Here is a 23,643-nt window from a genome sequence, read left to right as displayed (position 1 = left end):
GAGCTGGAGGCCGCGGTGAGAAACCTTTTCATGCATCTGCTCCAGTTTAAAGAAGTTTCACAGCGTTTCAGACCAGGTTAACGTTTCTACTGCCAAAAAAAAAAACTCGTCGATGGCTTTGAGCTCCACAAACCTCCACCTGAACCTGAACAGACGCTGTAGAGAAGACGTGAGGTGCATGGAGAGGGGGGGTGGTGTTTGTGGGGGGGGGGGTTGGACACTGATAAACAACATGGTGTCATTCGCTCACTACGACTCCTCTGCAGCTCAACGATGGCGCTTTTCCTAAAAAAAAAACCTGACGTAACCACAGGGTGTGACCCCGACACTCTGGTGCTGGTTAACGGGACGGTGGGGGGGCAGGGGGGCGGGGCCTGACTTTTTAACCAGCATCGTCGTCAGGGTGGCCTTCATTATCGATATGTTTTTCTTTGTCTTCATTTCTGCTTTCTGATCCGGTCGTTCAGTTCATAGGAAGGAGATCATTTAGATATTTGGGAAGGTTTCCTGAATTTCCTTATTCCTCGTCTTAAATTTAACCCTTAAAAAAGTCTTCAAACCTGCAGAAACTCTGTCCGATCAGAAATAGAGGATCTTTGAATTTGCAGGGATTCTGTTTTTAGTCGATGTTTCCACTGGTTAGAAAGTCGAGCACCGGGGGGAGAAAGAACTCAAATAAAACAGAAACTTAGACGTAGAAAAGCTGAATGTGCACCGTGATTATCTCTGGGACCTTAGTGCACGTCTCTGTCTCTGCTGACGACGACATTAACACACGACGCTAGATTGCACGTTCTTTCAAGTTTTCAGATTTTTCTTTTTTTAATCTGAGTTTGTTACGTTTACCTGCTCTTTGCCTCAACACCTTTAATTAAACATTTAATCAAAGCTTATTATTTCTGAAAAGGGTTTTTGTAACAAATAGCAGTTCTTCAACCCACAATCACGTTTCACACCACACATAAAACGGTTTTAGGCTCAGATTTACTCATTTATTTTCTCGTTTTTTTTTCCTTCCAGACGATGATTTGGATGAACTGACCGTTTGTGACCTCGGCCTCTTTCTTTTTTTTTTGTTGCTTCACCTGGAATAAAAGCTGGAAACCAGGTAGGAACTGAATCCAGATTAATGATTGTTTTTCCTCTTTTTTAGTGTTTTTAAATTTCATTTAGCCGCAGGCTAAGCTAACGGATGACGTCACAAACGCAGCTCATGTTAAGTGCTTCTTACTCTGTATTAACAGAAGTTGCCGGCGGCTTCGTTTTTTTTTTGCCCCCCTCCCTCCCTATTTGGTGCTAAAACTCAGTTTTATGTGTGGTCTCTCTCAAACACACTCATTCGTTCCTTCACTCGCAAGAAGAACTTGAATAAAAACACCCCCCCCCCCCCACCTTTACCTCCCCCCCTCCCACTCCACACCAACTTTGGTCTCTGGTTGTGATCTGTGACGTTGCCATTTACACAAAACAATAAACCCCCAAAAAACTATGTTCCAGCAAAGCAAAAAAAATAAAAATAGAGTCTACAGTTGGTGTAAAAGCCTTTTGTCCTTCTTAAATTCCCGTCCCCCCCCGTCCCCGTCCCTCCCCATCCCAGAAACCCCTCAGCAGCAGTCTACATGGAGGAACTTTAAGTGTCCGTCGTCTCGTTATGCTACATTATTATCGTGCGGAGAGCGGACGCTTGACATCTCTTCTCGTTTTTACCACAAACCCAAAAAAAAATAAAATAAAAGAGGAAACATCTGAGACATGACAACGACTCCGAGGTGAGAAACAAGGAAAAGAAAAGCCGGGCTTTCGTTTTTTTTTTTTTTTTTAAGCATGGGAATGTTTTCTCGTTGGTTCTTGTGGTTTTTTTGAGTTTAAAACAAACAAACAAACAAACAAAAAAAAAAAAGAGAAAGTCTGAGCTGGAGTTTAGGTAGCAGCCGGGTCAACCTGAAACTCTGAAGTCTCCCGTTTCCTTCTTTCCTTCCTTCCTTCCTTCCTTCCGGTCACTTTTTTTTTTTTTTTTTTTCACATTCACAAACATTTAAAACTTCCTTGTGCAAATCAAGCAGTCTTTAGAAAGAATGCCCTCCGAAAATTGTTCTTGTAAAAATATATAACTCCAAGGTGGCTGACGTGTGTGTTGCAGCAAGTGTTAAACTCTATCTATCCATCTTTATCCGGTCTGGTTTGTTTTGAATTGCAACCGATTCCCACCCTCCTCCTCCTCCTCCTGCTCCTCCTTCGGCCCCAAAAGGGGGGTTGGTTTGTTGTCTGTGTGGTGTGTGAGGTGGAGGGGGGGGGTTCATCTGCGTCCGGAGGGCATCTGTGCGTAGACGGGGTAGGCGAGGCGGACGTTGAGCGAGTCGTTGTGCTGGACCAGGGACGTCTGGTGGTAGTGGAGCACCAGGTCCTTCAGGCTGCTGTACAGGTTGTAGGGCTCCGCGAAGCCGAAGCCGCGGGGGGTGCTGTAGATGACGCAGTGCTTCACCTCGTTCTCAACGCTGAGGGAGGGGGGACAGGGGAGGGGACAGGACACCAGGTCAGTCAAACGGAATAATAGTTTCTGATTTTTCTGCAGCAAAACTACCAAAAATTCAATAATTCTGAGGGATTTTAGTGTTTGGGGGGTCTCTGGTATGACCACGATTGTCTAAAACATAGATTTAATTGCATTATTAGGTTTTGTGTAGCATTAGATTTAAAATTTTGGAACCTCAGTGAACAAAAACGTCCCATTGACTTCCATTAAAACTACATTTTTTTTTTAGAAAAACGGTCAAATTTGTCATTTTTGTCCACTACGGTTATAAGAGGGTGGTCATTTTTTTTTTCAGTGTTCTGTTGACCTATTAGAATATATATGTGTGTGTGTTTTTTTATTTCAAAATTTGTGTAGACATAGAAAATTTTGCCCAAATGGACAACAGTGTCCCTAAGGTTGCCTGAGGGTTAAATATGCGTTAATTTGCATATTTATTTCCAGAACAAAAATCTGAATAATGGCTAAACATGTCCGATTTACTAAAACTCCCCCCAACAAAAAGAACTTTTGTCATGTTTCTAGGAGTAAACTGTAAATCTGGAACGTTTGGTTTGTGTCAGAGCTACTGAAGTGGAGATAACGGCCTTTAAAGTTTTAAACTGAAAAATCATGTATTTTTACTGGACATTCTGCCATGGTGCACATTTTAAAATCTACATAGATAAGAGGTAACTATGTGCTTTTTGTGTATTATTATGTTGAACTTGTACAAGTTGTCAGATTGTTCGTTACCAATTCAGGTTCATGGAGGCTTTTTAAAGTGGTTCCTGATTCCTACCTCTGGTTTTATTTATTTGCATAAATATTATAATATTTTGCCATTAACAAATTAAATACTTATTTGACCAAACCTGAACCAGGAAATTTTTTATTTAATTTTAAATTGTGCCTTTGTGCACATTATAAAATCCCTATAGATGAGACGTAATAACCCAGTTATTCTTTTGTCCTGTTTGTCTGTTATGATGAATTTTGTTGCGACAGTGTCCACACAGTTAAAGCAGGTTAACTTTAGAATCTTTTTTCCTCCTCATGCAGGTAAACGAACATCGTGTCTTGTGTTTTACTCACACGACGGAGCAGGCGTAGCAGCCTTTCTTGCTGCTCTCTCGGATGAGAAACGCTCCGTCCGGTTTCCCAAGCAGCAGCTCCTCCGCCTGCGTCCGGTTCAGGTTCCCCACGAACCAGCTCTTCTCGTCGTAGTGAGGCAAGTTCTCGTCTTCTTCGTTCACAAAGTAGCCTCTGCACCCACACAGTCAGGAAACACAGTAGTTTAAATATACGAGGCCGGAACATTTAAAAAATAAGTACCAACAACAACAGCAACAGACTTAGCAAACGAAGCTGAAAACAAACTCACTCGTCGACGTTGTCGTTATTGATTCCCAGCCAGTCGTTGATTCGTTTCTGGCGAACTCCTTTGTGATTGAGCCAGCTACAGAGACAGAAAAACCATCATTACTTTCAGGAGGAACTTTTCACTGAGACTGAACAGAAACAACAACAACAACTGTCTTCTCTGAAAGATTTGGGACGAGGCCAGTTCTGCTGCTCCGCTCGTTCCCGGGAATAAAGCTGCAGGTTTATGACCCAAGGAAGAGTTTAGTCAACTCGAAAGTCTGACTTTTATTGCACTTAAAATAGAAAGCGAGCGCACTGATTCACAATATCCACGTCTTTGGGGTGTGTGGGAAAAGAGAGACGCATTATAAATCCAGATATTTACCTAAGATACTGTGTAGTTACTAGCGAGCACGTGACACGAACGAGAAGAAACCTGCTACTTTAGAACAACGGCTGGAAATTAGAGGAAAGATTTGTCTACAACCTTCTTCTAAGTGTAATTAAATAAACTACAGAGCATCATCAAATCTGGATTTTCTGGTTAAGTCAATACATTTAGATCTTGTCAGATTGATCCTGCTAATCAAGGTAACTTCATCTCAGATTAAAGAGTTTATCTTCAAACTACTTCCTGAGACAAACCAGGAAAAGTCGAGCTCTCTTATCTCTTGTGTAACTCCACGTTTCCTGATGCTTGTGCGTTAATAAATCCTCCCGTACTCACACTAGGTGCTGGTCCCTGATCTTGCGGAGCTGTATGAGGTCGGGCTTCAGGCTGTTCATCTTTTTGTCCGTCTCGCGGTTGTCCATGGCTTGCGTCTTCAGGTCCTGCTCCAGCCGCACCTTGCTGTCGTGGATCTCCCCGAGCCGAGACTTGAGCTTCTCGTAGTTCATCATGATGCGCTCGATCTCCTTGTCGTTGCCCTCGCGGCGGAAGCGCTCGATGTAGTCCTTGCTGTAGCGCTCCTGCGTGTGGCACTGCTCCTCGAAGATCTTGATGGTCTCGTTGAAGGCTTCGATGGCCGTCCGCTTCATCTGGATCTCCTGGAGTTACCAGACGACGCGTGATTAATTAATTCCTGCTTAAAAAAAAAACCAAAGCTCCAGCTGAGGGAGCACGAGGAACTCACCTGTGATGTCTTGGTGTATTCCTCGTACAGTCGGTCGTACTCTTTGCTCTTCTCCTGGTACTGATTGTGGTATTCCTGCAGCTTCTTTCCCACATCATCAATGTTGTCCTCCTTCACCAGCTGGTCCTGAAGGAAAAAAGAGGAAATAAAAAAGGCATTAAGATATTTGTAATTAACGGTGGAAGGGAAAAAGTTCACCCCTGATTCTGCTCAGCGAGGGCGACTTCCTGAACAGGCTCGTTAATAAACCACCCACAATGCCCCGGGTGTCGGGCAACGTGTGCATTCTGGGAGATATTGCGTAGCTCTGAGTAATGAGTCGCCGGGCAAACGAGCGGCGCGAGGGAATAAATGCGACGACGACAAAGACAACGGCCCTTTGACACCGCGGATGTGTGCAATTATTTAGGCAGCGCGGCGGCTGGTGATCCTGCTGCCTCTGCACTTTAAAGGGAAAACACCCAGCGCAGGGTGTGGGGGGGGTGGTGCACATGAAGAACAAACTAATGAAGATTAGTAGAGGAATCTGATGAGAGTTACCGAACAGGTTTGAACAAATGCCGCCAAACAGCGTCTTTGGAAAGGAAAACGAAAGAGAGCACACCTGAGCTAAAAATAAAGCAGGAAGAATGACGGCGAGGTTCAGTGTTTGCGTTACAGCTCATCCAGAGGATTAATAGTCACATTCTCACGTGGAATAACTTGACTCTAGAAAAGACAAAAGGTTTGTGTAATGTTGATGTTTGGTGAGGTGAGATCAAATGCACGATCCACGACGTCCACTCACGCAAAGACAACACACACACTTTCCACAGAGGTTGAGGGAGTTTATGGCAGCGTTGGAGAACCAGAACATTTCTGGAGCAGAGAACACAAGGTACGAGCTCCTCTCTCCACATTAACTCAGACAGAAAGGTTTGTTGGACTGAATCCAGTCGACTTGAGGAAGCTATATGAGGCCAAGTCTATGACATTCAACATTAGATGTGATTGGGACGTCCCTACTTTCCCTTCCCAGCCATATAAGTCCAACAACGAAGTGTGTAAACAGTGATATTCATGTGCTTTTAGCTCAATGCACAGATTCTCTAACTCCTCTATTATTAATCTGATGAGATGTGTGCGTATGAAGGTTGTGCGCTGACCTGCTGGAAGCGGGAGATGGGGTACATGAGCTTGACGTCCAGCTTGGTGTTGTACTGAGCCAGAGACTCGTGTCTGTAGTGGCTGATGAGCTCCACCACCGAGCTGAACGTCAGCGGGTCGGAGAAGCCGTACTTCCCGTCTCTGTGGTAGATCTTTATCAGCTTGTTGTTTCCCCCTTTCCTGGAAAAAAAAAAAAGAGGACGCGAGGTGAGAACTCAAACAGATAAATCTCCACTGAAGCTCTATTTCCAGCTCCAGTTTAACGGGATGCTGCGTAGGAAGGTGAAAGGTTTCCGTGTTACCTCAGCGTGAGCGTGTAGTCGCCCTGCATCTTGGTGGACGCGTCCCGAACCAGGAAGGTCCCGTCGGGCATGTCTCTGAGCTTATCATTCACCTCCTCCCTGGGGACAGATAAAAAAAAAAAAAAACGATATAAATAGCGTGACTTGGTCGCACAGATGGTGTTCGTTTGGAAGAGTCTGCCTCCAATTATCAGTGGCAGGCGTTGAGGGTTTTCCCTCGCAGCCGCACACCTCAGAGTAAACAGTGCATCAGTTACAGGGCGCTGGGAGGGGAGGGGAGGGGAGGGGCGCCATGCACCCGGCAAACACAACCTCTGTGCTGGAGGTGTGGTTAGCATCTGGCTAACAGCTGACCTGAACTCAGGAAAGCAAGGCAGTCGCTGATGTCTTTTTCAACTAGAAAACTCTTCATGCTCGTACCATAACAGCACCGAGGCTCTAACGGTTCTAACCAGACTGTCAAAGTTTGTCTGGACTTCACCTCTAAAGATGCAACAAGGGAGGAAACACCTGGAACTAGAGTCAACATCTGACCACACGTAGCATTTTAATAAAATGATGCTCCGGCTGCGTTACCTGGATATGTCTCCCCAGTACCACTCGGCCTCCTGCAGGGAGCCTCCTGCTCCTCCGTCCTTGGTGCCGTTGCTGCTGCCGCTGCTGCTGCCCCCTCCCACCCCGACTGAAGACGGCTGCTGGGGCTTCGCCGGCTTCGGGGGAAGAGCTGTAAGGAAGAGAAACAGTGAATGTGTTACGATGACGATGGCCATAGACGTTAAGTAAATCGTAACAGAGGAGCTGCTTTCATATCTCCACACAAATGCAGCCGCAGCAGCAGCAGCTGCTCCGTTATTAATCACGCGGTGAACGGCTCATATATCAACGCGGTAATTATTCAAACACACACATTCAGGGGCTTTGCAGCCGAGTTATCAGGTCCAAGAGGAGGGAGGTGAATGTTTGTTAAATCTGACACCCGCCCTCGTCTTTGAACTCATCCTGATGCTAAGCTGCTAACGGGGAACTTCCAACCATCACCTCAGTCTTTTTGTAGCTGGTGTCACCACAAGTGAAGCAAACTCCAGCTGGATTTTCATATTTAAAACTTAAACGTCACGTCCCTGCTCCACTTAAACCAACAGAAAAGATGTGAAATCAGTTAACTGATTCAAAACCAAACTTAAAATACCAAAAAGTCTAATGGGAGATTATGCAAAGCAAATTATTAAAATATTACATTTGGCATGTTGTGTCATTTAAATGAGGTCATTAAAGCAGAGCGGCAGATGCTAACAGACAGAAGCTCTTGTGTTTTGCGTTAGCCTGAATATGACTCACAACACACAAGTGCGTGCGCACGCACACATAATCAGGGGCAAACCGAGGTTTACAAGTCTCCGAGCACATCTGGACACAGTTTAAGGAACAGCGGCGTAATTACTGGAGAGCTCCTACATCACAAATCACTTTTTTAAAAAGGGAAAGTACGCTGATGAACGTCCTCCTCCTCACGTGCGAGAGGCCGAAGCCTCCGGGAACATTCTGGCCTCACAAATTACCAGAAGACAGAAAGTTGACAGCTGAATTCACACGACGCACACCAGATAGGACATCATTACTCACACGCCAAACATACGAATGTGCAACACGTGCCGACACTCACTTGTGTTTCATATATATATATATATATATATATATATATATATAAAAAGCTGCACATTTTGTCCACCGGGGGCGGTAGATCAGGTTGTAACCACCTTTCAGCCTCGTATATAAACAGTTTTCCTACTTTCTGGTGCAAACGCGAAGCTGCTTTACGATTCTGGCTTCGTTAGCAAACGGTGGCAGCTCCTCTTCTTCTGCCTTTCTCTTTGTTCTCCTCACTTCACCCTCTCTTCTTCTTCTTCTTCAACTCGCCTCCCTCCCTCAGTATCTGCTGCCAAAACTATCGTGGTGCAGCTGCACTGTTCCCCTCCGTCAGCACTTCACAGCCTCACGTGGGAACGAGCACTTCCCAAGGACAGAGAGAGAAAGAATGGAAACCCCACTTTATGTTTTACATATTAAAAAAAATCATCTTTTAATTATTATCTTTTCTTGCCTTTGAGCACGACTTCAAACCAGCCAGAAAATGTGAAACTTTCCTTCCCCTTAACATGACATTTTTCAAAGCTGCAGCTAATATTTCCAACTGCTTTGGTCTCCAATTTTTAAAAATAGCCAAATATACAAATAGGAATATGGAAAACGAAACTGTGTCTCTGTCAGGTCTTAAACACACGCATCTTCTGCAGAATGTGGGTTTTATGCATCGAGAGGAATTTCAGAAGACAATAGATGGATCAGCAGAGCGGCAACTAGTTGTTTTTATTAGCAATTATTACCTTTTCTTGGCTAAAAGTCATGTCAATAACATGTGAACCCGTAAAAACAAGAAAACTAAAAACAAAAATGTACTTGTCTTGTCGTTTTGGAACAACGCTGCTTTTATTTCAGCTCTGACATGAGGAACAACAGGACCGACACGCGTGAATTAACGACCAGTGACCTCCGGAGAATCCACCAGAGTCGAACCCACCGACACGACCCTCATCGATGCCGGTGATAATTCTGCTTTATTCACTCGTCAGAACGATGACAACCGTCCAAACAAAGAGGACACATCTGGAAAACGCCACAAAACCCGAAATCCATCACGTTAACACAACTTTACGCGTGTTTAAAATCAGTCACAACAACTGCATGAAATGCTGAGAGTGAGCAGGAGGGATGGTGAACAAAGGGGACCGTCAGCTTCGCCTCCCCCCTCCTCCTCCCTCCTCACCCCTCCTCCTCACCAGACAAAGGAGCAGCGCTCAGCCACACACACACACTTCTGTATCACTTGTCATCACACACACACGCAGGGAGAAAAGCCCACAGCGCCTCCAGACAATGACCATCAGCACGGACTGACACACACTATAAACACACACACATGTGTGTGCACGCTCGCTCCAGCTGATCCCGTTTTTGGAGGTTGTGCACGACTGAACCAAAAACTCAAAGCACGTGGCATTTTAAAAAACTCTGTGTGAAGTAAAGAGTTTGTGTTTCTACAACTGTCTACAACTAAAATGTCAAAAAAATACATAAAGAGGAATATGCAAAAACAACCGTGACGGATTTTCACAGTTTTTACTTAAAAATGTGCAAAAAACCTAAAGAACGCACACATATTCTGCAGGATCTGGGTCACATGCACTAAGAGGAATTAAAGAGGACGACACACGAATAATTAGAAATAAGAGGAAAAGTTAGTGGATGGAAGAGAGACGCTCTTACCGTCCTCCACCATCTCCGGTAGCTGCATTGCTGCCACTCGTCTCTCAGCTGTTTCCCTCCTCCCTCCTTCTCTTTCTGTCTCTCACTCACTCTCCCTCCCTCTCAGTTACTCGCTCGCTCTCTCTCTCTCTCTCTCCTCCTCTCTACCTCCACCTCCTCCTCCTTCTCCTGCTCTCCGCTCCGTCAGACTGAAGAAAAGAGCGAGCGGGGTTGATCCTAAAAGACAGACGAGGACGACGACGGGGCTAAACTAATCCCCGCGCGGAGGCCCGCCCCCTCAGCCAATCGAGACACGGGGGCCGGACCTCACCAGAGAAAGGAAGAAGGGAAGGAAGGAAGGAAGAAAGGAAGGAGGGAGGGAGGGAGGGAGGGAGGGGGGTGGAGTAACCCCCGTGGTATATCCATTCCTTCTGGGACACCACACGTTCAGCAGCACAGCACTAAAGCCCTAAATCAACAGGTCGTTTTCTATTGAACGCTACGAGCTGAACAGGAGGCTTTTTATTCATTCACAATTTAGACTTAAGACTAGACAAGTTAGTCTTTACAATATCTCATCCCATCCATGATAAAGTTTGGAATATATCACATCCCGACTATGATCCCGTTATCGCTCAGCTGCACGTATGGAGAGGAACATTCAGAGGATTACGTCCTATGGGCCACATGTCAATCCGATCCTGCAGATGACGACAATGACAATGATGATGCTGATGATGATGATTATTACCTCCTGTATGTAAAGAGGCTTTAACATCACTCTCCGTGCACCAACGACGGCCACAGCTGCTGTCATTTACATTAACCCGAGCACGGCTTTACGTACTTCCTGCATTTCAACTTTGCAAATAAGATTAAACTTGCAAAAAAGGTTGTTATATTAGCAACACGATAAAAAAAAAAAAAAACGTCATCTGCACCACGTTATTGCAACTGCACAACAATCGAGATGCATGTGCACGTGAAGTGGGACAAAGAGTCTCATCAGAGGAGCAGCTTCCAAGCCAAGTGGATGTAAAACTTCCAGGAAGGATGGAAAAGTAGAATGTGCAGAACAGTGTGATCTGGTTTAAATAAGCAAAAAAACAAAACAAAACAATAACGAGCGGGTGATTTTCCACTGAAAGACGAGACCTCGCATCCACACACACACAGTGAAGTCACTTCTAACACAAAGTTGCTTGTGGAAACGCAGGATTTGCCCCCCCCTCCCTCCACCTCTGCTAATCACCCCCCTCCTCACAGATTTACACACAATAACTGTCACGTTTCAATCCCAGCGTAATAAATATTCCAATGAACATCTGCTCTCCTTTGTCATCAATCCCTCCTTTTTCTTTTTTTATTCTTTTAAACCTCATCTCATCCTCTCCGTCTCCGTCCCTCCGTGTCGTTTGCAGCCTTTTCAGAAAGCTGTCAGGTGTGTTAAGATAAAAAAATAAATAAATAAATGAAACACCCACACCGAAGACACAAAGACACAAAAAAGAGACGGGTTTTTTTTAGCCGTCGTGATTGATGACAGGATGAGCTCATTCAGGGCAACGGAGGTGAGACCAGAAAATGCAACAACACTGCGGCTACAAAGACGCAGAAGAAGAAGAAGAAGAAGAAGAAGAAGAAGAAGAAGAAGAAGAAGAGAAAAACTGCTGCACACTCAGGAGAAGAGCTAGACCACCTCGCAACACTGACTCCTTTCTGAAAACTACCCTGACCGGTCAGGATGTTTCACATTCTTTCACTGATGCAACACACACAAAAAAAAGAATTAAAAAAAAAAGAAAAAGAAAAGAGAACAGCTGATCTGCAAAAGCCAGTAACGTAAACAATGAATGCACTAAATCAACGGTGCCACAAAGCAGCCGATTGGTCCAGCGCAGGTTAATGAGCGTGTTTTTTTTATGCATTTACATCCACGGATGCATTGACGAGCAGCGTTCGCTCGCTCCACTGTAGCTCCGACAAAAGGCGACAGGAAATTTCTTTTCTGCAGGAGCTCGAACGAAAGATCTGCACCTTTAAACTACATTTCTGTGCAGACACAAACTTCACATACAGTGAATGTGCATTTTTCCCCCCTCAAAGCATCCAGATTATTGTCCGTTCAGTTTGATCTAAAGATACAAATACGTCCTTGGATGGAATATCTTAACCTGAGGGGATTTCTTTTTTTTACTATTATTATTATTATCATCATCTCTGCAAGATGCCACAGATAAGAAGGCAGAATGATGTCTTGCGGAGTGCATACAGTACGTCTCAATAGATAAATGGGAGACGGGAGAGAAAGGGGGACAGAGCTACCGGGCAAACTGCATTCAACAGCGCCTCCTGGAAACAACACAGCGTCCCACATCTGCGCCATGATCCATTCAGCTCACCGAGGGGGGAGAGGAGAGGAGAGGAGAGGAGGGGAAGGGAAGGGAAGGGAAGGGGGGGTGGGAGTCAAATGACACTGGCACAATTGCAGAAGAATGAATGAATGAATGAACGAATGAATGAAAGAAACGGGCTCTAATCTAGGTGACAGTTTGGCCAGAAAATGAGCACACAAAGGAGTCAAGAGATGTCAGTGAAGGATGTTATGATTAGAAGATGGGTTTTTATTCCAGCTTTCATTCATTCATTGTTCCGGTCCCCCCTCTCCTCTTGTTTTATGTCCCATCCCCCTTCTCCTTTCCTTTCCCTTCCTTTTTCCCTGGTACCAGGCATCTGATCTGAAGTCGGATCTGCTTCGTGCGCACTTGAATCGTAGATCAGCCGCAAAAAAAAAAAAATATATATTATCTATTTTATGCCCTAAAACGACTCGGGCTGCAGATTGCTTTGGGTTTTGCAAGGATTGCATCACATTATTCTGCAGACTGATGTCCATGCACGGACTAAAAATTGTGTTTGGGTGCTGCAGCCGCTGTGACAACACACAACACGCACAAAATCAGAATATAAACCAAAAAAAAAAGAGAGAGAACCAGTAAAAGCCGTAATAGCAGGATGCGTTTAAAGCGCTGTCGTTCATTAGGGAAACTTAATTTAAAGGACATTTAAAGTAGTTTTGTTCGGGCTCAAGTTGCTCGCTTCTCATCACAATAGATTAATATAATAATATAAAAAGGTAAATATATATTTTTGGGGGGGGGGAGGTGGATGTAGAAAACAGCACAGCGGCTCGAGTTTAAAACTTTCCAGAAATTTCACCAGACATCAAACACAGCACGACCCCCTTTTCCTTTCCTTTCTCCTTCTCCCTCCTTCTCCGGGGCTCAACTTAAAATGTCCCGGCGTTAGCTCGGGTCTGTCCCCCCGGGTCTGTCCCCCCGGGTCGTCTTACCTGGTGGTTGGTCCATTTCCAGGTAAAATATGAGCTCCGTGGAGTAGGGCATCATCACGTCCCGCCAGTCTCCCTCCTCGCCGGCTTTCTCCGACGTCCAAACTGTGTTGTACATTGCGCTTTCGTGAAAAGTCTTTCTCCAAAAAATTAAATAAAAAACAAACAAAAAAATACGCTAAAAAGAAAAAAAAAGAATCAACTGGAGATAATCTATCTATCTACTTGGAAGTCTTCCGTCTGAATTCCTGCTTCAGAGTGGAATAAATAGGCGAAATGCGTACAGCGAGCACCGGGCTTCGACTGCTCCCTCCGACATAATAATAAAGTTAACAGCTCGGGGCTCTTCATGAATGCCCTTCTGTATGTTTTTTCTTTTATATATATATATACATATATATAAAGTCCCGTCTCTACAGCGGTGGTAGATGCCAGCTCTACATTTCAGTTCCCTCTCCTTCTCCTCCGCAGGTGCCGCCGTCCTGCTGCCTTCATTTTAAGAAGAGCACTGACAAGAGGAGGCTGGCACAGGAGCTCAACGGCCGGGACAAACCACTCGGCCGCGGATCGCGGGGGGGAACCGGAAAAGCTTTTCGAAGCGTTAAAGAACAGAATGTAACATAAATATATATTTTTCGTAATATATGCCACATAAAACCCCTATTTACATATATATTACAAAATAATAGGGTAAATATGTTTTAAAGTGTGTCTGCATTATAAAATAAAAACCAGAACACCCCCCTTGTGTCAGACTCTGTGAGCCATATTCTTTACCCGGCCCACCGCTGACAGAGCCTCCGTGCGCATGCTCAGACGCTGAATTTCAAAACCAATAGCAAAATGATTTGAGCCTCTGAAAAGCAACTTACAAATTCTGTGGTTTTCCACCAAGATTGTCACCTTCCTGCTGACTGACTGAGTGTATGAGGCTACTCACTGCTGCTACTGCCGGATCCCACAAAGCAGCAGCAGCAGCAGGAGGAACTTTAGGGGGGATTACATAATAAGGACCTATCATGCATTCTCTACATAGGCTATTCTCTGCAAAATCATTAAGAATCAAATTACACTTCTTTTCCTAAACATGCCTGAATGTTATTGCCCAAGTTCACAGACAATATCTCAGGTTTCTGTTCATTTCCACACACATATGTAAATTAACTTGAAACTGTTTGAAATGTAATCCTCCCGTAAATATGGAATATTTCATAGTCCTTATTTTTTTCCAGCTGTTTGCAGTGAAAAGCAGAGGCAATGTTAATTTGATGCCTTGGACAAAGACACACTAGATGAGAATTGAATCTAAAAAAAAAAAAAAAAAACTACAGCACACAGATTAAAAGTTAAAACTACATATTTTTGAGCAGATGTACACGTCTGTGCTTGTAGCCGAAGGCCACGGACGCGTCTTGAGAAACAGACTAACTAACTTCTTGTTGTCACTGCACGATAATGTGGCTTATTCCAAACAAAACCACTCTTTTGTCCCGCATCACATGCACACAACAATGGAGGGATACAGAAATGCAAAGCAAGTCTCCAGCGTCAGTTTCAAAGTTCATTTTCATACCGTAGTAGATTGAATTCAAATGAAGGGTGACTGAACGGCAGACAAAAACATTCCAGATCGCTACATGAAGGGTTTTGGAAAAATAGTCATCAGCGGCGTAAAGAGCATACAATGAGACACAGATTAGATGTGTAAGATTATAGATTTCGTGGATTAGAGTGTGTTCACCCACGTCAGCAACTACAGAGCTTGTGTTTTTTTTATCTGACACTACCCCATAACACTTTTTAAGAAACTCACATAATACTTATGCACACTTTCTTAAAACTGTGCGATCTCCCTCTTCGGCAAAAGTGTACGCAAACGTGCCCGTTTTTGGATCCGAACGCCCTTTTTTCCGGTGCAGCCGTGTGTTTGGAGCAACAGTCTGCTTATTCGCTCTGACTTGTTTAAGTCCAGGAGAGGAAAAGATGTCATTTACAACGTGAAGCAAACCGCCTACAGTGAGGTAAGTACAGCTACAGAAAATGATACGGAGGCTTAAGTATGAGCTTAGGGATGCTAGATAGGTGCAAACATGTATTTAGGAAGCCTGTAATGAAGGAATTACTGCACGCACACATCAAAACACACACCTGCTAAGATAGATATCGCGGATTTACATGATTGTGGGTTCGGGTCTATTGTAGGACTCGTCTGCAGGGCCGCTTATGCTCACATTTTATATTTTTTAAGCTGTTATAAACAGCAGTTTTATATTAACAATAGATCAAATGAAAGTGTGATATGGGTTGCGAAGCACTGTCACCCGACTGCAGCTCATTGTGTAGTTTTAGCAGCTTTACCGATAGTTCACACAACAACCTGCTCAGAACCAAACAGCGGTTTCCTCTTTCAGATTTTGGGTGATCTGATCACAAGAGGTTTAAAGACCAACTAATCAACAACCTCATTCATTCATTCAAAAGAAAAAACACACACAGTCATAAATAATCAACTGAGATCAGATCTGAAGTGCTGGCTGGGGACGCATATGGTTCAAAATACAATATAATACAAAATGTTTTTATCTCTCATAAATAAATACTCAGGGGGATCGGACTTGATTCACAAGACTGGGAAGAGCTCAGATCTCTCGTCTATTTCTTGGGAACATTTGCATTTCTAATGATGAGGAGGTAAATGGATGATTCAGCCAAATGGACCGAACCATTTAAGCAGGAACCTCGACTTCAGAATCCAGAACGAAACCCCAAGTGATGCTGGTGTTGGTTTGCAAACAGAGAGTTAAACTGAGCTAATCTGATCTGAAGGGGTGGCTGGGGACACATGTGGAGGCGCGTTTTAGTGCGAACACAGCTTCCTAATAAATAAACACAAACCTTTGATCCGTTTGGGATCTAGTGAATTTGGAGGCCAGGGCAACACTCGTGCTGTTCATGATTTTTCACTGAATTGTGACAAGATGGTTTAAATGTCACTTATTTCTCCCGTCAGTGGTCATAATGTTGTGGCTGATCTGTGTTTGTTAATATACCGTTTCCCCTTTTGGACCGAGTCTCCTACAGAATCCATTTATGCAGATGCAAAACTCCGGCGCCGGCCAAGCGCATCAGCGGAGGAGCATTTTCTGCGCAGTTTGAGCGGAACGTGCAGGAATAAAAAAATTTTCTGCGAGGATCTATTTTAATTATTCATCGCAAAGAACGTCGGGAAATGGGCATTTTTAAAAAGGTAAAGAGCGCGGTCCAGCCCTGCTTCCTCCACAGAGCACGATTAAAGTAAAAAAGAACAATAGCATCACGACTCCCCTTCCTCCTCCAAAGCACCCAGACAGGCCCAGACCTCCATCCCGCCTTCCCCACGGTAATCTCCCGTTAACAGCCTAATATCAATACAATATCTTCATGTGGGGGGGGGGGGGGGACGGACCGGACCACCAGTAATTACGGCCTCTCTGTCTGGCTGTGTGGCCGCCTGGTGTCCTACTTCAGGGAGCGGCCGTAAATGAAAGGTCTGCTCCCCAATCTGCCATCCATCCATCCTGTCCTCCCTCTGCATTCACACACCCACTCATCCATCCATCCATCCGTCCATCCATCGGTGTCCCCTCCCTAAATTGGTCTGTCTCGTCTGTCCATCACATGTAGAAGAGGAGGAGGTGGAGGTGGAGGAGGTGGAGGAGGTGTTGGATGGAGGAGGCTCCTATTGCAAAAAATGTCAGTGAATGAATCTATTTAATGCAGCAGACACACACATATTATGATTGTGTGTGTGCATGCAAGAAAGTGTGTGTGCATGCAAGAAAGTGTGTGTGCATGCATATGTGTGTGTGTGTGTGCATGCATGTGTGTGTGTGTGTGTGCGTGCATGTGTGTGTGTGTGGGTGGCTGTTTCACAGATGGCTCGTGCCGGACGCACACAGCCCAAAGCTCCCCTCTGTCAAGTGTGTCAAACAGGTTTAATTGCGGCCGCCGCTCTGTGTGTGTGTGTGTGTGAGAGTGTGTGTGTCTGTGTGTGTCTGTGTGTGTGTTTGTGTGTGTGTTTGTGTGTGTGTGTGTTGCGGGGCAGATGGATCCCTAACAATGACACAGGAACTGACTCTGCCCCTCGTCATACAAAAGAAAAGGGTGAGGAAGGAGGAGGGGTGGCCGAAAGGAGGAGGAGGAGGAGGAGGAGGAGGAGGAGGATGATGGGAGCAGCAGTATTAATCTGCACTGTCCCCAGCTATCAGCGCTCTGCTCCCTATTTAACCTCACCAACAATGGAGCAGAGTGGCATCAAGTGGCCTATTTGCATAGCGTATGCATAATCACATATGAAACGCAGTCACATATGAACCAGGCCGTCCCACGGCTCCATGTACGGCCTCCAACTCTTAATTACGCTCCCGGCCACCTGTTTCCGTGCGTTTAGCAGAAAAACTAAATGCACATGAAAAACATATAAAAAGCAAAAAAAAAAATGGAAAAGTTACAGACGACTTTTCACAGCAGCTCGGCCGCTGGTGCAGAAATAGCATCAGTTGGAATAAATGCTGACGGCGTGAAACTTACTTTTTCTTCTTTTTAATTTTGCAGCAGAGTCGAGTGTTTAACTCAACTCTGCCCAACACATCAAAATGTTGAAGAAAAAACATAAATAACGAGGTTTAGCCGTATAAATCAACATCCATGTGTAATTATTGGAAATATTTGAAGAACATTAGTAGAAGAAGCTGAAAATCTGCAGTTTTTAAATGAAAATTCATTCTTTTTAATCTTATTTATTTACTTATTTATGGGGAACTTCCATTATTTATCTATTCATTTATTGCTTTTATTGACCATTGATTCCACTGTGCTTTCACTCGCACTGTTCTGCTTTTTTTAAAATTCTACTTCATCTGTTCCTATTGTTTGCATATTGTATGATCATATGCTAGATGTCCGAACCAACTGGCCCTGGATTAATAAAGTTGTCTGAATTTAGTTTTACTGAATGGAAAACTCAAAACCTAAAGACTAAACAAAAGCTTCAAAGCTGGACTCTAACCTACATTTACTCAGAATAAATGAATGTGGAGAAGTAAATAACGTTTAAAGCATCTTGTGATGATCCAGTTTTCTGCTGAAATCCTGCCTCATAGCACTGACACGTGACAGCAGCAGGATGCAGCCTGACATTACATCCATTACACTTTTTCACAAAATAAAAGCGATATTTCCAAATTTTTGTACAATAATTGCTCTTTATTTCTTCATACCGCACTGAACTGGGTCGGTCTTGATGTTTCCAACATTTGCTTTTCAAAAGCTGCACAGACAGTGAAGAGTTTCACTGTAACAGCTGAAACCCTTATTTTTATTTTATTTTTACATCTGATGCAACAGTAGCTCTGAGCTCTAAGCGTCACACGTAGAATAACAGTATCTGCGTTGACCGTTTCCTGACTCTTATACGTCTGAGCACATCTTTCCTGCTGGACTGTAAATGAGCTGATTATTTGACAAAGTGTCAAACTCTCCCCTCAAACTACAAAGCAGGATAATGAAGCAGTCAGACGCTGCTGCACCTGCACCTGAAATAACATTAGAGATAATTGGTTACAGGTTCACACGTCAATAATTTAACACTCAGGAGGGAGTCGTTCTGCTTTGAATTCATGAGTTCATCTAGCAGCTAGTTTAACTTCCACATAAATATATAAGTGGACGTTTCCACACTGTGATTTATTTCACTTTTATTCTTAAACACTTCAACACGCCTGGGAGGAAAAAAAAAAACCCAGACTCTGCATGTGCGTGTGAGCGGGAGAGAAGCCCAGGTGAACTCTGGGGAATCAGGTGTTGAGTTTGCCATTTCAGTCGCCATAGAGACAGAAACGTCCAGCAAGGCGCTAACAATGTCTCTTTTAAAGGGGCTTTAAGCGCAGACAAAGACACTGTCTGGAGGCTCGGATCATGTGCCACAGAGTAACGCGCTAAATCCGTCCTGAGCTCATCAAACCTAAAGCAAACTGCTCCTTAAGCTCCTCGACTCTGATTTTATTTCACATTTCATTTTCAAGATGAGTCATTAACATTTATCCGACGCAGCTGACGTCACTGGAAACTCAGACACCGTTTGGGAGAAGCTGAGATAAAACCGTTTGTCGTTTGGCCGTGTTCTCCAGCACCTGTTTTCCTATCAGGGTTGTGTCTGTGGCAGTTTATATTCAAAATGTTTCAGATAAGGACAATATCTAAATACGTCCCTGGAACAAATGCGAGTTCAGTAAACTACAAGTAATCCCCGTGTGTCTCCCAACGTGTGTGTGTGTTTCAACTTGTGCATTATCTTATTTGTGCATGTGTGAAGCAGATTTTAGGTCAAACACCACCTGTGCCCCGAGCTCCAGCTGCTGGAGGGTCACGATGGCTCCGCTGAGCCGTGTCAGCGCGTTGGGCTCCTCCGAGCGTCTGGTTTTCTATCTCCTCTCATAAAGTACAATAGCTGCTAATAGAGGAGCTCGTGTTTGTTTAAATCACCGATGGTGGAGGAACGTGTGAAGCATCTGCACTGATGCGTCGGAGAGAGAAGAGACGGACGCAGAGGATTTTTCTTTTGGGCAATGAAGGAAAATCGTGCTTAGCATTAGAGGTGCAACGATTGGTCAATGTAGCCGACAAAAAGTCACAATAAAGTTTGTTGCAGATGAATTCACTTGTCACGTAAATGAATTTTAATTTTAAATCGGAGTCTCTCCGTTGGGAACTGATTATTCTCCAGCGCAGTGATAAGAACTGAGTCAGAGCTGCAAAAACCGGAACCAGTATTTGTGTGTTTTCATCATTACGTGGTGTAAATGTAAATCAATACTACCGAGCACGGCCACTGACATTGTTCTGTCAACAGTCGACATCCTGCACCTGATAATCCAACAATAGCTGCTAATCTGTGTCGAGCTGCATTCCTGCTGTTAACGTAGCGGTAAAACAAAGAGTGAAGCGCCGCAGCATAGGTTCAAATCTCGACCAATCACGTCCTCTCTGTCAAAATCAAACACGTTTCTCTTCTGGAGCTTCACCTGCTGCGCTCGTCCTCAGCTCATGCAGAGCTGCAGCTTTATCCGCTCACCACTGGTGCACAAGTTGGCGCTGTCTTTTGTTTTTCCCCACTTCCTGCTTCTCTTTCAGCAAAGGTGGCTGAAGCTTTTGTGAGTTGTTTGAATGTCTGTGTCTCCAGACCTCCTCAGACCTCCTCAGACATGTAGCGTAGTTACTGAACCCCCTATAACCTCTAATGGGTCTAATTAACCAAAGACTTTCACAAGTTTCCTTCATGCATGTTGTCATATTATAAATATTTATTGTTCACTCAGAACAAAGTCTCCATCGAGGCTTCATGTGCCACTTTCTATGCATGAATCAGGGTTCGTGCAATTTTTCAAGTTTGCTTTTAAAACTGGAAACGAAACAAAAAATTAGAAAAAAAAGATAAATAATGAAACAACTCTTTTATCCTATAGTCTAAAAACATAAAGGATAAAAAAAAGTGAAATAAGCCAAAAACCAAGAGAATAAAAACATGTATTCTCCTTCAGCGAAGCAGCAAGTAGTTTACTATACATGTGAAGCTTCCATCCAGATCTCAATGAACCTGGTTCTTCTCCAGATTCAAGACAAACATCTAAAATTACATCTGAATATTGTTCCAGAGCCTCTGCTCTGTATAGACCAACAGAAAAGCTTTGAAATCAATGACTGACGGACAGAACTTCTTCTTCTTCTTCAGAAACGTCTGCTGTTCTATGAATCAAATAAACACTGGTTTCTCCTTTACTTCTTTTTCTGGATTCGTTTTTCATAGATTAAAGGACCAAAGGTACATTTACTTGTTTCTTCCCTTTGCTCTTATACCTTTTTTATTATTTTAGAATCTAAAACCAGAAAGTACATGGACCCTGCAGGCAGGTTTGCATATTTCTCTAAATTAAATTCCTGTCTCTGTCCATGCGTCGCGATGTGACTGAATGTGAAGTGAGGAATAAAGACACAGGTAGTAACAGTAACATATGCTCTACAGCCGCCTCAGGACGGGACGACGTTCACAAATAAAACCAAAGTTTCACACGCGCAGGTCTCGACTGGACGTAAACAACGAGACTGTAACAATCTCTAAATGCCTTTAATGCTCTTTGCCTTAAACTCACAAACGGCGGCTGGAGTCGAAGCTCAGTCACAATCTTTAAATAACTGAATTTCTATCGTACAGAACGAGATTCTTTCTTCCTTCGCTCGTGCCAAGAAACGGGCACATGTGCAGTTTTCAGTCTTGTGTTTTATAGGTTTAATTGGTCCCCTGAGCGGACGTGTGTGTGTCTGCATGACACGTGTGTGTGTGTGTGTGTGTGTGTGTGTGTGTGTGTGTGCAGGCCTGTGATAAAGCAGTTATTCAGAAAGAGACACAACAGTGTTGTATATCTACCCGACACGTTCCCTGGTGTCAGGGAGTCACCACCGTACGATCTATCACCGAGCACCGAGCACGCGGCTAATGCTAAGCTAGGCTAGCTTCTAAAGGGAAAACCTCACAGCGAAAAGAGAAAGAAAGAAAGAAAGAAAGAAAGAAAGAAAGAAAGAAAGAAAGAAAGAATGGATGGATGGATGGAGGAGGGGCGATACTGATGTGCACAGCTGGACTGAAGCAGAGGAGGAGGACAGAGGAGGAGGAGCAGGAAGAGAGTTTGTCTTTCGTTGGGAGATAATTGTATCGTGTAGTCGATTACTGTGTCAACGTGTGGGTTGTTTGGTGGTGGTGGTGGTGGTGGTGGTGGTGGGGGGGGGGGCTGATTGTACGTGGAGGATGAGGCTGCAGTTTGCTGACTGGCCGCTCTATTTCTGGGCTTATCGTCCGTGGCCCTCGGCGCTTTTACATATTTGGTCTGCTGCTGTAATAACTAGAGTGGAAAGTACAATTTAACTAGTAGACACGAAGAGGCTGCTAAACATAGACGCTGGTGGAGAGGGGTCTGCGCACACACACACACACACACACACACACAGGTTGCATAATTCGCTGTGGCACTTTTGCATATATTATGCATAAGCGTTTTTTTGGGGTCTGCAGCGACGAGCGCCGTGTGGCGTCTGCCGACATCACATCATTGCTACAATTACCATTAAGATGCACAACGTGACGGAGCCTTTAGTCCACCGCCTTTATTTATAGCATTAAGAGTTTTATGTGGCTGAAAATATGGCTGCAAAAAAACAAAAAAACACCAGCTTTACAGGTTCATCTGTGGCTCAGAGCAGAAAATATCCACAATAAACAGAGCTGGGTATCAGAGTTTGGTTTTCAATTTAAAAAGCAAAACCACAAAATGCTCAATTTTGCTCCACAAAATTTACCTTGAGACCAGTCATTCAAAACCAGTCTCCTGAGATCAGACTGAGATATCCAAGGAGAGGATGCAGGAACATATGTGTATGTTGTGTGTTTATTTCAGAAACAATGCAAGAAATTTATGAATCGAAACTGCCTCTTTCAAATCACCCTTTTTAAAAGCCACCACTAAAACAAATTTACAGTGTATATAATCTGATGGTGTATAAATGGGAGAAAATCTCCAATGCAACGCAGACAATGCAAAAAGCTTTGGAAGAGAAAAGAGAAGAAAGAGATAAAACCTCTGTGATGATGATGATGGAGGTAAATGTCATGTGTAATTATAAGACTTTTTAATTTTATCATGTGCATTGGGTTTAATGGGAATAAAGAACTTCTACAACAGGCTTAGAGGCCATCGTAGCTCCATCGCATCTTAACTCTCTGTCTCATTGTGCCTCATCATCCCAACAGATTATTAATCCATCCATCTCAAAGTGCAGGAGTCTACTGGAGGTTCCTATAACTTCAAAAAGTACTGAAAGGACTGAACCATCTCTTATTTATGCAGTTATAGGTTCTGGGCTGATGGGGGACGATGCACTGGGCACATGTCAATGAATTCTGTGTAAACTGATATAATTCTGTGGTGCCACAAACTGTCCGATCGAAACCTTCGTGTCATCTCATTCTCTGATTTGGCTTTTTGAGACTCGGGTTCTAACGTCGGGTCAGGAGCCAGGGAATGTCTTCGCGTGTCACGGTGGCCTCGGGCGACTGCGGCGAGCCATGTGGAGAGGCCATATTTTCTGTGGCCGTCACATATGGCTTCAGAAACACAGAATACCCATGATGCTGCTGGTGATATGCAGGAGATACTGATGCATGTGGAAACACGTCCAGGACTTCATGGTTCAACCCGTCAACTTTCAGATCTACTGACGTCTCTGCACCTGAACTCTCTCCCAAAAACCTCGTCATGGTGAGAAATAATATTTCATCCTGTTCTTTTGGCCTTGTCATGATTAATAGAGGTTTGGTGTAATCATGTTACTGTGCAGACTGAGCCGAGACAAAGATTCCTGGCGAAGTGACGCACCCAGAACAAAGGAGTTGGGGAGCCCCCCGCTGTGCACATTTCTTCGGCGTGAACGAGCATCGCCGGGGAT

General features: G+C 44.1%; 1 protein-coding gene across 1 annotated transcript in view; it reads right to left on the bottom strand.

The window, feature by feature from the left end:
- Positions 1–1,013: 1,013 nt before the first annotated feature.
- Positions 1,014–23,643, bottom strand: part of pik3r3b (phosphoinositide-3-kinase, regulatory subunit 3b (gamma)) — a 207,090-nt gene continuing 184,460 nt past the window's right edge. Inside the window, exons 8-15 of the mRNA XM_047587078.1 lie at positions 7,035–7,182; positions 6,459–6,557; positions 6,156–6,336; positions 5,011–5,136; positions 4,605–4,924; positions 3,897–3,971; positions 3,608–3,778; positions 1,014–2,495 (exon numbers count right to left, since the gene is read on the bottom strand). Coding sequence (XP_047443034.1) covers positions 2,297–2,495; positions 3,608–3,778; positions 3,897–3,971; positions 4,605–4,924; positions 5,011–5,136; positions 6,156–6,336; positions 6,459–6,557; positions 7,035–7,182 — 1,319 coding nt within the window. The 3' untranslated portion in view covers positions 1,014–2,296. The remainder of the gene's footprint in view (positions 2,496–3,607; positions 3,779–3,896; positions 3,972–4,604; positions 4,925–5,010; positions 5,137–6,155; positions 6,337–6,458; positions 6,558–7,034; positions 7,183–23,643) is intronic.

This window comes from Mugil cephalus, chromosome 6 (assembly GCF_022458985.1).
Source record: "Mugil cephalus isolate CIBA_MC_2020 chromosome 6, CIBA_Mcephalus_1.1, whole genome shotgun sequence".
Taxonomy (NCBI): domain Eukaryota; kingdom Metazoa; phylum Chordata; class Actinopteri; order Mugiliformes; family Mugilidae; genus Mugil; species Mugil cephalus.
This window is presented reverse-complemented; position numbering and strand designations above follow the sequence as displayed.